Genomic DNA, 15,491 nt, shown 5'->3' on the forward strand with positions numbered 1-15,491 from the left:
TTTAAAACAACAAATCACCTTTTACAAATCAATTAAACAAGCAAAAAATAAGAATTATTTACACATTAATTAAACAAATCAACTTTTACAAATCAATTAAACAAGAAAAAAATAATTCTTATTTCCTCATCAATTAAACAAATCAACTTTACAAATCAACTTTTACAAATACATCAATTTCACGCAGACAGTTGTTTATGCACAAATACATCAATTTCATGCAGCTCACTTCAGGATCAGGATTAACCTGCAGAAACCAAACATTTGTTTAAACAAAACTTTCTACACATCTAAAACCAACAAACAGCAAATTATCTAGGTACTTAACCAAACATTCTCAAACCAACAAAGAGTATATATGTTAACAACACTTGCTCAAACTTACCAATTTGTGTTGTTTATGCACACTTTCAGCACGCAGATGCAGATAGGCAGCGTCTCGCATATATCGCTCTAGCTATAAAATACCGAAACCACAAGCCTACTGCACCTCTATCTCTATCTGTGGGAGGTAGAAACTGTTTACTTCTTGTCGTCAAACGTTCCAAGCACATGCATACGAGAGGACCACAATCCCCTCTGGCTCCTTGCGTTTGTTGTGGCACGGTCTCATCTCTGATCATTGTAACTTTGAACTTCTTTGGCATCTTGTTTCTAGAATTAGGCCAATAATCAATCGCATCCAAGTATTTAGCCAAATGATCACTCCATCCCTTACACATAATATCTCTCAAATCAGACAATGACATGTAATTCAACATGTTGTCATATACCATTGTCTTCAGGGATTGGAGCTAAAGCTCGACGAGAAGCCAATGACGACGTTCCAAAACAGGGATAAACATCTGCAATCATAAATAATAATTCAATTATGCACATCAAATTTATATTTATGAACACCTTTAAAATATTCAAAAATAAATACTAACCTTATTAACCTCCCACCATGCAGGATAAAGTTTAGCTTTTCATTACCTAACACATATGAAGTGACTATATGATCCTTCAAGTGAGCTACGTGAAAAGACGTCGGCATAATAGTCCATCGTGTATTTTTTATTTTCTTTAATTTCCTTATTTTCAGAAGACGTGACACTCATGCATCAATATGTTGTTTTATAAAAAATACATATATTAGTGAAATTCATAAATTTTAAAACAAATTAATCAAAATGCAATATAAGAAGAATATAAGACTTACCCCCCGTCGAAATAGTTATTGTCTTCAACCCCTAATAACACACCCAACCAAGACCGATCAAGAAACAAATGCATATCATCGTCGAGTTTGCATATGTCAGCGTAACACCCCTGGCTCCGCTCAAGTAGATAAAAATCAACTGCGGTCTTAGCCCAAAGGGTATTATCCAGAATTGTGTCCGGTAGTGTTCTCTTCTCCACTTCAGATACCGGAATGGTACTGACCGGTAACTCATACAAAAACCAACTCTTATCCATCATGTTGGGCAATTGAGGGGGTTTATCAATATGTCGACATATTATGCCATGTGAATCGGGTTCTCGAACGGTGGGAGAGAACTCTTGAACGATGACAGAGGCCTCTTGAATGGTAGGAGGGGCCTCTTGAAGGATGATAGGGGCCTCTTGAACGATAGGAGAGGCCTATTGAACGATGACAGGTGTTTTGGGCTTCTTCTTACGGAGTCTTGGCACTATTAGGGTAAACGGAGACGTAATGGCACGTGCACGACGTCTGATGCGTGAACCCCGTCGTGCAAGAAAAACCCGACATAAAGCATCTACCTTATCGGGTCGCTAAAAATAAATTAATGCATAAATCAGTAAATAAACAAATAAATAATACCAAAAAAATATTATTTGCACTTTTAGTATAGTATTAAACAAACTTACCTCATTGCATAGAGTATGAACCTCATTCTACAACGATGCAACAATCTCACGTAGAGCGGCTACCTCATCACGTAAAGTAGATACCTCACCACGTAAAGCATCATTGTCATCGTATAAAACCTCTACCTCACCACGTAAAGACTGTACCTCATCACGCCATGCACCATTGTCTTCACGTAAAGTACCGACCTCCTCACGCAAAGCATTGACCTCATCACGTAACTCTCCTAACTCATCCCGTGGAGGTGGAGAACAGGGAGATAAATGTCGTGGCATCTTTGTCGGTCGCCTATCATGAGGTGATGGCAGAGAAAAGACTCGATGATATGATTGAATAGGTGATGGCTCTCGTTGTGGAGGTGTATAATCGGCTCGATCAGGTGATGGCTCTCGAAGTGGGGGCTGCTCATCATCCGTGTCATAAAAAATGCTTACCAGCTTGCCACCAATCAGTGGCAAGCTCAGCTTCTGTAATGGATAGTTGGCCTCCTAACAATATAAAAACTCAAACAAAGTTAAACGTCTACTAGTAATAACTTGTTTATATGGTAGTATTTGTATTAACTTACATCATTCATCGTCGAATATGGTAGTAACTCTTCCCAATCCAACAGTCAAATCCTCCTCCAGGAAATAGCCCTAGGAATATCATTTGAATTTTTTATTGCATATGTCTGCATGCTGGGAAAAACCTCAAATATCCAAATCTACAAACAATATAATACACAAACATTAGTAATTATTAAATACTTAATTATAATTTTGGAAACATTATATAGAAATTCTTACCTTAAAGGCCCAATAAAGCCTGCCAAAGTGTATTTGGAGCCATGGTCACACAAACTTTTTCGGTCCTCAAAGGCAGACAACAACTTTTTACAGGTAGCTTTCCATAGATATGAACCCCACGGAAACAGGTTCCATGCATTTAGGTCATCTACCAATAATATTAGGTCCTCAAAAATAGGTTGTCTGGCCTCTTTGCCTAAAAAGCCAGCATGCAAAAGTAATAAATGGCATACTCAGACAACATCGAGGTCATCCATCCGAGTAAAACCATCTTTAACAAATAATCTCTTCAAGTCTTCAACGTGTAAACTCGGCTGCGCCTTTGCCAGCTCAGGAAAAACCCGAGATAACCATGATGGGCGGGAGATATGACTAGTGTACCGACCTACATCATCGTGTCCGAAGCGTAGACCAGTGATTAAGCAAAACTCCTCCTGCCCAAAACAAGTATACGCCGGAGGAAAATGAAACCATATCTCTTAATCACCACGTTGTATCTTCTCGGGTAGATCGTTAGTCATGTTCTGAAGAAATAAATGGGTCAACATAGCATCTCCACCCGGATGTTGTACTTTCAGCCATGGCCCGAAGCAAGTATCCTCAAACAATTTTCTTTGTACAGGTGTAAGCGTCGACGCAATTGTAGTGGCTAAGCTTAATTTATTCCTTAAGGTCAATGAAGCCGAAAAAAAATTCTACAAAAACAATAAACATACCAAGTTGGATATACCAAAAACTACAAATTATACACTATAAACAGACATGATATTAAACGGTGAAAACAAAGCCAAATATATTTCAAACTTGCACGGTATTCACCCAAGTCATTATTCTATCATAGTTCACAAAATGCATCAGATAATATTCTAGAAGTAAGCACTTATAAAAACATTTAAAAGGACAACATATAGGTTTAGTGCAGGTTCAATGACAACATAAAGAGTAGTAGTTTATTCTTGAAACTTAAATTCACAACACTGTGAAGTTATTATTTGTCTTTGTTTTTTTGTTGAAGTAATGCAATTCATTCAAGTTTCAATTTGCAGAAGAAGAATAGTTTCTGAAACTTAAAATCGCAACGCGAAACTAAAATCGCGTTGCGATTTTTATTTTCGTGTTGCGAATTTAAGTTTCAAATAGTCTTTTGCAAATTTAAACTTGAATGAATTGCATTACTTCAACAAACAAAGACAAATACTAACTTTACAGAGTTAAAGACTAAACAGTTTAGCAGTATTGGCAGCAACCGAACGAATTTACTAAGCAATCTAAGTGAAATGGTTAATCTATTACTGAAATTACCAGTAAATTTATCATCAATTTAAATATGAAAAATCTAATAATAATACAAAAATTTCAAAATAAAAATAATTAAAAAAACTAACCCTCGGTGGTTGATTTTCCATTTATGACCGTGAATGGTTGTGATAGTGGCTTTGAGAGATGGAGATAGACGGATTTCGCCGGAGATAGGGATGAATTTCGTCGGAGATGGGGACGGATGTCGCCGTAGAGGGTGAGAGATGGAGATGAGACTGAGTTATGATTTAGCGTTTTAGGTTATGATTTATGATTATAATGTTTACATTTGTGTTGCGAAACTAATATTGTGTTTTGAATTGGAAAATAAAATTCGCATAGCGAAAATAAACACGCTTTGCGAATTTGACTTCTGTGTTGCGAATTACAAATTTGCGTTGTAATTTACAGACTCGCGTTGCGATTTACAGATTCGCGTTGCGATTTACATATTCGCGTTGCGAATTTGGAAACTGAGTTGCGAAATTGGAGTTTGTGTTGCGAATTTGTTGGTCATTTTCGCAAATCCAAAAAAAATTGGTTAAAATCGTATATTATAAGGCATTTTCGGTCACTGAAGTTATTTTCTCAAGAAAATAAATTACAAAAAATCAATAGATATTAACGTGTTAATAAAATATATTATTATTTAAATAAATATACAAGTATATCTAAATTTTAAAAATAAAATTTTTAAAGAAAGGGCTATAATATTAGTATAGAAGTGTTGATAAATGTGTGTTCGTATCGATTGAATTCCGTATAGACTGCAAATTATAATATTTTTGGTCAATCCTGTAAGCAATACGTGTTATTCAACTTCAATTATCTTCTAGAAGTTATATGTCATCATTATATTAACTTTGAAAAAAATAAAATTTCATTTACTTCTTAAATATATTTTCTTAATTCTAAATTTCCCTTTAAAATATATAAATGTTTTAAGATTTAATATGTAAAATATATATTTAAACATCGAAACTTGGTTTTAAATAAATTTAACTCTATTTGGGCTTAATTTATAAACATCTTTAATTAATATATTTAAGTCAAATAAAAAATAAAAAAGTAAAATAAAAATTATTATTTGATTAGTATTCATGAGGTCAATTTTTAAGTAAATTTATAAAATATAAAAGTAAATAATAAAATACTTAGGGAAAATTACACTTTTAGTATCTAAACTATTACTTCTATTTCATTTTGATACCTAAAATTTGTTTTTGTTTTTTTTTTCAAATCGTACCTAAACGTTTAGTTTAGTTTTCATTTTCGTACATACCGTTAAAAAAATAAAAGATCTGTTGACATGACATTTTTTTTAAAATTTTTTCAATGATTACATGATAGTACCTTATGATAATACATCAACATCACCGTTAAATGTGTAATGGTGGAGTATCAGACAATGACATGTAATTCAACATGTTGTCATATACCATTGTCTTCAGGGATTGGAGCTAAAGCTCGACGAGAAGCCAATGACGACGTTCCAAAACAGGGATAAACATCTGCAATCATAAATAATAATTCAATTATGCACATCAAATTTATATTTATGAACACCTTTAAAATATTCAAAAATAAATACTAACCTTATTAACCTCCCACCATGCAGGATAAAGTTTAGCTTTTCATTACCTAACACATATGAAGTGACTATATGATCCTTCAAGTGAGCTACGTGAAAAGACGTCGGCATAATAGTCCATCGTGTATTTTTTATTTTCTTTAATTTCCTTATTTTCAGAAGACGTGACACTCATGCATCAATATGTTGTTTTATAAAAAATACATATATTAGTGAAATTCATAAATTTTAAAACAAATTAATCAAAATGCAATATAAGAAGAATATAAGACTTACCCCCCGTCGAAATAGTTATTGTCTTCAACCCCTAATAACACACCCAACCAAGACCGATCAAGAAACAAATGCATATCATCGTCGAGTTTGCATATGTCAGCGTAACACCCCTGGCTCCGCTCAAGTAGATAAAAATCAACTGCGGTCTTAGCCCAAAGGGTATTATCCAGAATTGTGTCCGGTAGTGTTCTCTTCTCCACTTCAGATACCGGAATGGTACTGACCGGTAACTCATACAAAAACCAACTCTTATCCATCATGTTGGGCAATTGAGGGGGTTTATCAATATGTCGACATATTATGCCATGTGAATCGGGTTCTCGAACGGTGGGAGAGAACTCTTGAACGATGACAGAGGCCTCTTGAATGGTAGGAGGGGCCTCTTGAAGGATGATAGGGGCCTCTTGAACGATAGGAGAGGCCTATTGAACGATGACAGGTGTTTTGGGCTTCTTCTTACGGAGTCTTGGCACTATTAGGGTAAACGGAGACGTAATGGCACGTGCACGACGTCTGATGCGTGAACCCCGTCGTGCAAGAAAAACCCGACATAAAGCATCTACCTTATCGGGTCGCTAAAAATAAATTAATGCATAAATCAGTAAATAAACAAATAAATAATACCAAAAAAATATTATTTGCACTTTTAGTATAGTATTAAACAAACTTACCTCATTGCATAGAGTATGAACCTCATTCTACAACGATGCAACAATCTCACGTAGAGCGGCTACCTCATCACGTAAAGTAGATACCTCACCACGTAAAGCATCATTGTCATCGTATAAAACCTCTACCTCACCACGTAAAGACTGTACCTCATCACGCCATGCACCATTGTCTTCACGTAAAGTACCGACCTCCTCACGCAAAGCATTGACCTCATCACGTAACTCTCCTAACTCATCCCGTGGAGGTGGAGAACAGGGAGATAAATGTCGTGGCATCTTTGTCGGTCGCCTATCATGAGGTGATGGCAGAGAAAAGACTCGATGATATGATTGAATAGGTGATGGCTCTCGTTGTGGAGGTGTATAATCGGCTCGATCAGGTGATGGCTCTCGAAGTGGGGGCTGCTCATCATCCGTGTCATAAAAAATGCTTACCAGCTTGCCACCAATCAGTGGCAAGCTCAGCTTCTGTAATGGATAGTTGGCCTCCTAACAATATAAAAACTCAAACAAAGTTAAACGTCTACTAGTAATAACTTGTTTATATATGGTAGTATTTGTATTAACTTACATCATTCATCGTCGAATATGGTAGTAACTCTTCCCAATCCAACAGTCAAATCCTCCTCCAGGAAATAGCCCTAGGAATATCATTTGAATTTTTTATTGCATATGTCTGCATGCTGGGAAAAACCTCAAATATCCAAATCTACAAACAATATAATACACAAACATTAGTAATTATTAAATACTTAATTATAATTTTGGAAACATTATATAGAAATTCTTACCTTAAAGGCCCAAATAAAGCCTGCCAAAGTGTATTTGGAGCCATGGTCACACAAACTTTTTCGGTCCTCAAAGGCAGACAACAACTTTTTACAGGTAGCTTTCCATAGATATGAACCCCACGGAAACAGGTTCCATGCATTTAGGTCATCTACCAATAATATTAGGTCCTCAAAAATAGGTTGTCTGGCCTCTTTGCCTAAAAAGCCAGCATGCAAAAGTAATAAATGGCATACTCAGACAACATCGAGGTCATCCATCCGAGTAAAACCATCTTTAACAAATAATCTCTTCAAGTCTTCAACGTGTAAACTCGGCTGCGCCTTTGCCAGCTCAGGAAAAACCCGAGATAACCATGATGGGCGGGAGATATGACTAGTGTACCGACCTACATCATCGTGTCCGAAGCGTAGACCAGTGATTAAGCAAAACTCCTCCTGCCCAAAACAAGTATACGCCGGAGGAAAATGAAACCATATCTCTTAATCACCACGTTGTATCTTCTCGGGTAGATCGTTAGTCATGTTCTGAAGAAATAAATGGGTCAACATAGCATCTCCACCCGGATGTTGTACTTTCAGCCATGGCCCGAAGCAAGTATCCTCAAACAATTTTCTTTGTACAGGTGTAAGCGTCGACGCAATTGTAGTGGCTAAGCTTAATTTATTCCTTAAGGTCAATGAAGCCGAAAAAAAATTCTACAAAAACAATAAACATACCAAGTTGGATATACCAAAAACTACAAATTATACACTATAAACAGACATGATATTAAACGGTGAAAACAAAGCCAAATATATTTCAAACTTGCACGGTATTCACCCAAGTCATTATTCTATCATAGTTCACAAAATGCATCAGATAATATTCTAGAAGTAAGCACTTATAAAAACATTTAAAAGGACAACATATAGGTTTAGTGCAGGTTCAATGACAACATAAAGAGTAGTAGTTTATTCTTGAAACTTAAATTCACAACACTGTGAAGTTATTATTTGTCTTTGTTTTTTTGTTGAAGTAATGCAATTCATTCAAGTTTCAATTTGCAGAAGAAGAATAGTTTCTGAAACTTAAAATCGCAACGCGAAACTAAAATCGCGTTGCGATTTTTATTTTCGTGTTGCGAATTTAAGTTTCAAATAGTCTTTTGCAAATTTAAACTTGAATGAATTGCATTACTTCAACAAACAAAGACAAATACTAACTTTACAGAGTTAAAGACTAAACAGTTTAGCAGTATTGGCAGCAACCGAACGAATTTACTAAGCAATCTAAGTGAAATGGTTAATCTATTACTGAAATTACCAGTAAATTTATCATCAATTTAAATATGAAAAATCTAATAATAATACAAAAATTTCAAAATAAAAATAATTAAAAAAACTAACCCTCGGTGGTTGATTTTCCATTTATGACCGTGAATGGTTGTGATAGTGGCTTTGAGAGATGGAGATAGACGGATTTCGCCGGAGATAGGGATGAATTTCGTCGGAGATGGGGACGGATGTCGCCGTAGAGGGTGAGAGATGGAGATGAGACTGAGTTATGATTTAGCGTTTTAGGTTATGATTTATGATTATAATGTTTACATTTGTGTTGCGAAACTAATATTGTGTTTTGAATTGGAAAATAAAATTCGCATAGCGAAAATAAACACGCTTTGCGAATTTGACTTCTGTGTTGCGAATTACAAATTTGCGTTGTAATTTACAGACTCGCGTTGCGATTTACAGATTCGCGTTGCGATTTACATATTCGCGTTGCGAATTTGGAAACTGAGTTGCGAAATTGGAGTTTGTGTTGCGAATTTGTTGGTCATTTTCGCAAATCCAAAAAAAATTGGTTAAAATCGTATATTATAAGGCATTTTCGGTCACTGAAGTTATTTTCTCAAGAAAATAAATTACAAAAAATCAATAGATATTAACGTGTTAATAAAATATATTATTATTTAAATAAATATACAAGTATATCTAAATTTTAAAATAAAATTTTTAAAGAAAGGGCTATAATATTAGTATAGAAGTGTTGATAAATGTGTGTTCGTATCGATTGAATTCCGTATAGACTGCAAATTATAATATTTTTGGTCAATCCTGTAAGCAATACGTGTTATTCAACTTCAATTATCTTCTAGAAGTTATATGTCATCATTATATTAACTTTGAAAAAAATAAAATTTCATTTACTTCTTAAATATATTTTCTTAATTCTAAATTTCCCTTTAAAATATATAAATGTTTTAAGATTTAATATGTAAAATATATATTTAAACATCGAAACTTGGTTTTAAATAAATTTAACTCTATTTGGGCTTAATTTATAAACATCTTTAATTAATATATTTAAGTCAAATAAAAAATAAAAAAGTAAAATAAAAATTATTATTTGATTAGTATTCATGAGGTCAATTTTTAAGTAAATTTATAAAATATAAAAGTAAATAATAAAATACTTAGGGAAAATTACACTTTTAGTATCTAAACTATTACTTCTATTTCATTTTGATACCTAAAATTTGTTTTTGTTTTTTTTTTCAAATCGTACCTAAACGTTTAGTTTAGTTTTCATTTTCGTACATACCGTTAAAAAAATAAAAGATCTGTTGACATGACATTTTTTTTAAAATTTTTTCAATGATTACATGATAGTACCTTATGATAATACATCAACATCACCGTTAAATGTGTAATGGTGGAGTATCAAAATGAAACGTAAACTAAATGTTAGATGTAGTACTAAAGGTGTGATTTACCCAAATATTTAATGTTACCTGAACATTTCTTATGAAATTAAATTATTTGAAACTCGACTTTCTTAATTCAAATGTTTGGTGAGCGATAACTATGGTGCTTTATTAGTCATATGTTTCCAACAATAAAACAAATTAATATTACGTTTCCATTAATACAATGTCTTAATCTCCATCTAACTCTTACAATACTAATTAATCTCGCTCTTTATTATCGATTTAATGTTTTCTTAATTTTAACTCTCTACTTAAGGTATTACATTTTATTGAATTTTGTCGTTAATATTTTAAATTGATTCTATCATCAAACTTTGATTTTATTTTTTTCTAAAATATCTGAAAAAGGTCTTTTAGTTAAGTAAAATAAAATTGGGTAAAATACACAACTAGTCCTCCGACTATAGGATGCACTTTGTTGAGTTCCTCGATTATTAAAAGTTACAAAATGATCCATCGATAATAGGGGATTGCTTTGTTGAGTCATCGGACTATTAAATGTTACAAAATTGTCATACGACTATTCTTATGTTCCAAACTTGTACTTTTCCATTAAAAATTTAGCGGTCGTCCTAGTTGGACGTCAACCTGTTGACTTGATATGATAAAATCTGATCCCAAAATCGTTTAAACTGTATTTTATGGATCGACTCTTCATTTATATTACGTCATCGAGTTAGTGCTTGAAAGCAACAACGATGCCACTAGAGAATATTAAAATATAATTTTATTATATCTCAATGAGAAGGTTAACATCCAACTCAGGTGATCATCAAATTTTTAACGAAAAATGACGAGTTTGTAACATATAAATAGTCAGGTGACCATTTTGTTACTTCTAATAGTTGGGGGACTCAACAAAATAATATTTTGTAATTAAAAGATTATTTTATAACTTTTAATAGTCGAAGGATTTAACAAGTTAGCACCCTATAGTTGGATGACAAGGTGTGTACTTTACCCAATTAAATATTCATTTTTGAAAATTAATAATAATATACAAATTAACCAAAAAAAAAAAAGAGTTAATTGGGGTTTGTTGGGAGTCCTGATTCCTAAGTGCTGGTTTGGCTTTAGCTTTTGAAGCATGCTTTTGTATAATATTGACCAATTTTTCGTACGGCAATCCACGGAATCAAATGACAAGTAGCCAAACTATGTTTTTTATTATTATTCTAATTAATTATTAATTAATTAATGTTGGTATCTTTTCCTCATGTTAACGCTTATCATTTAATTACTTTATGGCTATCTTGAAAGCTGTCATAAATCATATTATATATATATATATTCATGGAATTAGGTATGGTTTGTTCCTAAAAATTTAAAAAAATTATATATATGATTTTTTATATTTTTTATTATATATATATATATATATATATATATATATATATAACAGAATCAAGTTTGCATGGATTTGCACGTGAATCTCAGACATCCATTGTCTTTAGTTTGTGCCCTAACGCCCTCACCGTACACGTGGCCCTGCTAAATTGTTTTGACGGGTAATTGGGACATCTAGGCAAAGATGAACACATAAATTTTATATTCTAAAATAAATTTTTAAAATTAAATATAAATTATTAATAGAAAATAATAATAACATTATATAAAATTTAAATTTTTTTATCGAACGATGACCTATCAACCCTCGATCCATCTCTAAATATGGGTAAGATGTTGAAAAGCCCGTACCTGAACCAAATTTTCATTGAATACGTGAGTCCTTACTTTCCAAATACTCAATTTACAACTTAATTTGTAATTATTTAAAGCATGTAATTCAAACGAAAAATTATGACTTTTTTCTTTTATTTTACATGAAATGATGACCAACTTTTACGCAGCCCAATCTTCACCTACTTCTAATAAATTATAAATTCATTTTAAATAAATTACTCCACCATTAAATCCAAATGCCTTGATGATCTTTTCTTTTCATTCCATCTAAGTTTTTCTTTCTCCATTTTAAGTTGTTGTTGGAATGGTCATTCTTCGATGTCTTCAGTACAAATTTTTTAAAAAAAAATTGATTTTAATATAAAATTGTTGCCTTTCGATTGACGTAGAATCAAGATATATTATTCTTCTCCTTTTTTCACACACCCCTCCGTTCATATTTGAAAGAACATGCTCAAATGCCGAAAGAATCAAGAAAATTGGAAAAAAAAGTGTTTTTTTAGGGTTTCATCACATTTCTAGGGATTAGATATTTGTTTGAAAATTATAACGATGAGAAGCATCCATTATAGGAGAAGACAACATGTTTCAAAATCAATCTCCATGATCATTGACAAAGATTGAGACGAGAAAAGATTAGTTTTAGTCCATTTTGAAAAAGATAATGCAAGAAAGAAATATTTTGATACCAATTATATCATAAATAATAACAACAGTGAATGGCAATGGTAACTAAAGGAAACCTAATATTTTATAATAAAAAAATGAAAAGAAAATATCCGATACGATGTTAAAAAAATTAATAGTTAACATATTAAAAATAAAAATATTAATGTTATAATCATAATCTTTTATAATGTAATAATTAGAACCAAAAGCACAATTAAAGTTTAGTGATTAATATTATAGGTTATCAATATATAAAATAAAGAAAGGGCAACTATCTTAAAGAGGGTCTATGGGAAGCTGTGTTGTAAACAGGCCAAGCCAACCTATGAAAAACTACCCTCCAAGTAGCCAAAACCCCATTTCTCCTTTCTCTCAAAAAAGCTTCAATAAATTAGTTTAATTTATTTTCATTTGTCATTTTGTAAGAAAAAACCCATTTCTCCCCTTGTTTCTTACACAGTTTACAAGGATAAATCTCTGTAATCACAAGGAGAAAGGGAGAAACAAGGATAACATTAGCAAAATAAAGACTTTTTTCTGAGAAAAAATTGAACTTTGGAGGATGAATGGTCTTTTACATGTTGAAGAAACAGATTGCTCAGAGTTTGTTGAAGTTGATCCAACTGGAAGATATGGCAGAGTATGAATAAACTAACTCTTCCTTCTTTATCCCCTTTTTTAGAGCTTTGAGTAGCAGTTTTTTATACTTTTAGGCCTTTTCTTTTGTTGCAGTACAATGAAATCCTTGGAAAAGGAGCTTCAAAGACAGTGTATGAGTCAAAACTCCAATATTTTTAATTTTTTTTCAATACCCAATTCATATTTCTTCATCAAATTTGCTTCTATGCATCTTTTTTAAAAACAGAATTTGAGCTCTATTTGCTTCTATGCATCAAATATTGTCTTTTAACACAGATTGTTGATCTTTGTTGCAGTTATAGAGCATTTGATGAGTATGAAGGGATTGAAGTTGCTTGGAATCAAGTCAAACTGTATGATTTTCTTCAAAGCCCTGAAGATCTTGAAAGGCTCTACAGTGAGATTCATCTCCTCAAGACATTGAAACACAGGACTATTATGAAGTTCTATACTTCCTGGGTTGATACTGCCAACAGGAACATTAACTTTGTCACCGAAATGTTCACTTCTGGAACTTTAAGACAGTAAGCAAAGACATGTCGAAATCTTTGTTTTTTGATGTAGTTTAGATGTTTGATCTTTTTTCTGTGTTGGGATTCCCTTGATTTTTGTTTATCTATGGTAGGTATAGGCTAAAGCATAAGAGAGTCAATATTAGGGCAGTGAAGCATTGGTGTAGGCAGATCTTGAGAGGTCTTCTTTACCTCCATAGCCATGACCCCCCAGTGATTCATAGAGATCTTAAATGTGATAATATTTTTGTCAATGGCCACCAAGGAGAAGTTAAGATCGGGGATCTTGGCCTCGCTGCGATCCTCCGGAAATCTCATGCTGCTCACTGTGTTGGTATGTTTAACTTGACCCATTTTCATGTTTACTTGAACTGAACTTTGTTTGGCATCTTGTATGATAAATATCGGACCTTTAGAGTAATGGGAGGGGGCTGAGTCGATAAAATGAAAGTCATCGTTTTTGGGGCTTGCTTTTTCTCCAGGAACACCGGAGTTTATGGCTCCCGAGGTTTACGAAGAAGCCTACAATGAATTAGTTGACATTTATTCATTTGGAATGTGCATTTTAGAAATGGTTACTTTCGAATATCCTTATAGTGAATGTACGCATCCGGCTCAAATCTACAAGAAAGTTATCTCTGTAAGGGATTTTTCACTTTGCTTGACTTGCTTTTTTGCTTTCTTTCTTCTGCTGAACGACCGGACTTCCATTAACAAGTTTTGTTCTTTTCAGGGTAGAAAACCGGATGCTTTGTATAAAGTTAAGGATCCCGAAGTTCGACAATTTGTTGAGAAATGTTTGGCGACCGTGTCTTTGAGGCTTTCCGCGAGAGAGTTGTTAAATGATCCTTTTCTCCAGATTGATGATTGCGAATCTGATTTGGGACAACTAGAGTATGCTTATGGGAGAGAATTTGATGGTATGGGTCCCCTTGTTAGGCTGCCGTATCTCCAACTTCATCACAATAGTAATTCTTATTGCAAAGGATACTCAAACGGTTATGGTTACGAAACACCAAAGGAATGGGGGTATCATCCTGCTGAAATTGAACCGTGTGGAATCGAGCTCTTCGAGTATCAGGAGGATGAACATGCTGCAAATGTAGACATAAGTATCAAGGGGAAGAGGGGAGATGACGGCTGTATCTTTTTGAGACTCCGGATTGTGGATAAAGAAGGTTAAGAACTTATTCATCTGTTCTTCTCAACTTTTTCGTTGAGAAGATCTGACTCAAACTTTCTCTTTTTGTCGACTTGCAGGTCGGATCAGAAATATATATTTCCCGTTCGATGTTGAAACTGATACAGCATTGAGTGTTGCTACTGAAATGGTAGCAGAATTGGATATCACTGACCAAGATGTTACTAAAATATCCGACATGATTGATGGAGAAATTGCCTCCTTAGTACCCGAGTGGAGACGAGGGCCAGGAATCGAGGAAACGCCCCGTTTTTCAAATCAAAACTTTTGTCACAATTGCGCTTTGCACCGCACATCTACGGGTTCCCTCTTAGATTTTTTGACGCATAATGGAGGTGTCAATGACTCGCGCCTTCTTCAACGTTGTAGAACCGGATGTACTTCGATGCATGGCCGGTTTGAAGAGGTTACATTTCAAGTCGAGGAATCCGAGCATTGCGTGACGGATGGTGCACCGAATGAGTCGAGCCAATCAGACAATTTGCATTACCAGGAAATATGGGACCAGCAAGAAAGCCATGAACATAGCCCGGAGGGCTCTGGACACAGACATTCAGACGAAGAGTTCGAAAAACCCGATCACTCGTTCACCGCAAACGACGAGAAAGAAGCTAGAGAAGGAAAGAAAACATCACTCCCTACAAGATTTCTAATTCAATATTTGGCAGGTCATCGTTCTTTCTCCACAGCTCACTCATATTATGCTGCGATATCTTCGACGATTTCGAGAATGAAGTCCTACAGGAACTGA

At 33.9% G+C, this 15,491-nt stretch overlaps 1 protein-coding gene across 1 annotated transcript; it reads left to right on the forward strand.

Annotated features, from left to right (window-relative positions):
- Positions 1-12,741: 12,741 nt before the first annotated feature.
- LOC120213959 (probable serine/threonine-protein kinase WNK9) lies at positions 12,742-15,491 on the forward strand. Its single transcript, XM_039211990.1, has 7 exons — positions 12,742-13,028; positions 13,121-13,158; positions 13,324-13,551; positions 13,653-13,873; positions 14,022-14,179; positions 14,273-14,717; positions 14,800-15,491. The coding sequence occupies exons 1-7, from the start codon at positions 12,951-12,953 to the stop codon at positions 15,489-15,491; spliced, it is 1,860 nt and encodes a 619-aa protein (XP_039067921.1). The 5' UTR covers positions 12,742-12,950.

The sequence above is a fragment of the Hibiscus syriacus genome, unplaced genomic scaffold (genome assembly GCF_006381635.1).
Source record: "Hibiscus syriacus cultivar Baekdansim isolate YM2019G1 unplaced genomic scaffold, ASM638163v2 tig00000738_pilon, whole genome shotgun sequence".
NCBI lineage: Eukaryota > Viridiplantae > Streptophyta > Magnoliopsida > Malvales > Malvaceae > Hibiscus > Hibiscus syriacus.

Coding starts and splice junctions, on each gene's coding strand:
- LOC120213959 (XM_039211990.1), top strand. CDS start 12,951: ATGAATGGTCTTTTACATGTTGAAGAAACAGATTGCTCAGAGTTTGTT. Junction 13,552..13,652: donor ACTTCTGGAACTTTAAGACA/GTAAGCAAAGAC, acceptor TATCTATGGTAG/GTATAGGCTAAAGCATAAGA. Junction 13,874..14,021: donor TCATGCTGCTCACTGTGTTG/GTATGTTTAACT, acceptor CTTTTTCTCCAG/GAACACCGGAGTTTATGGCT.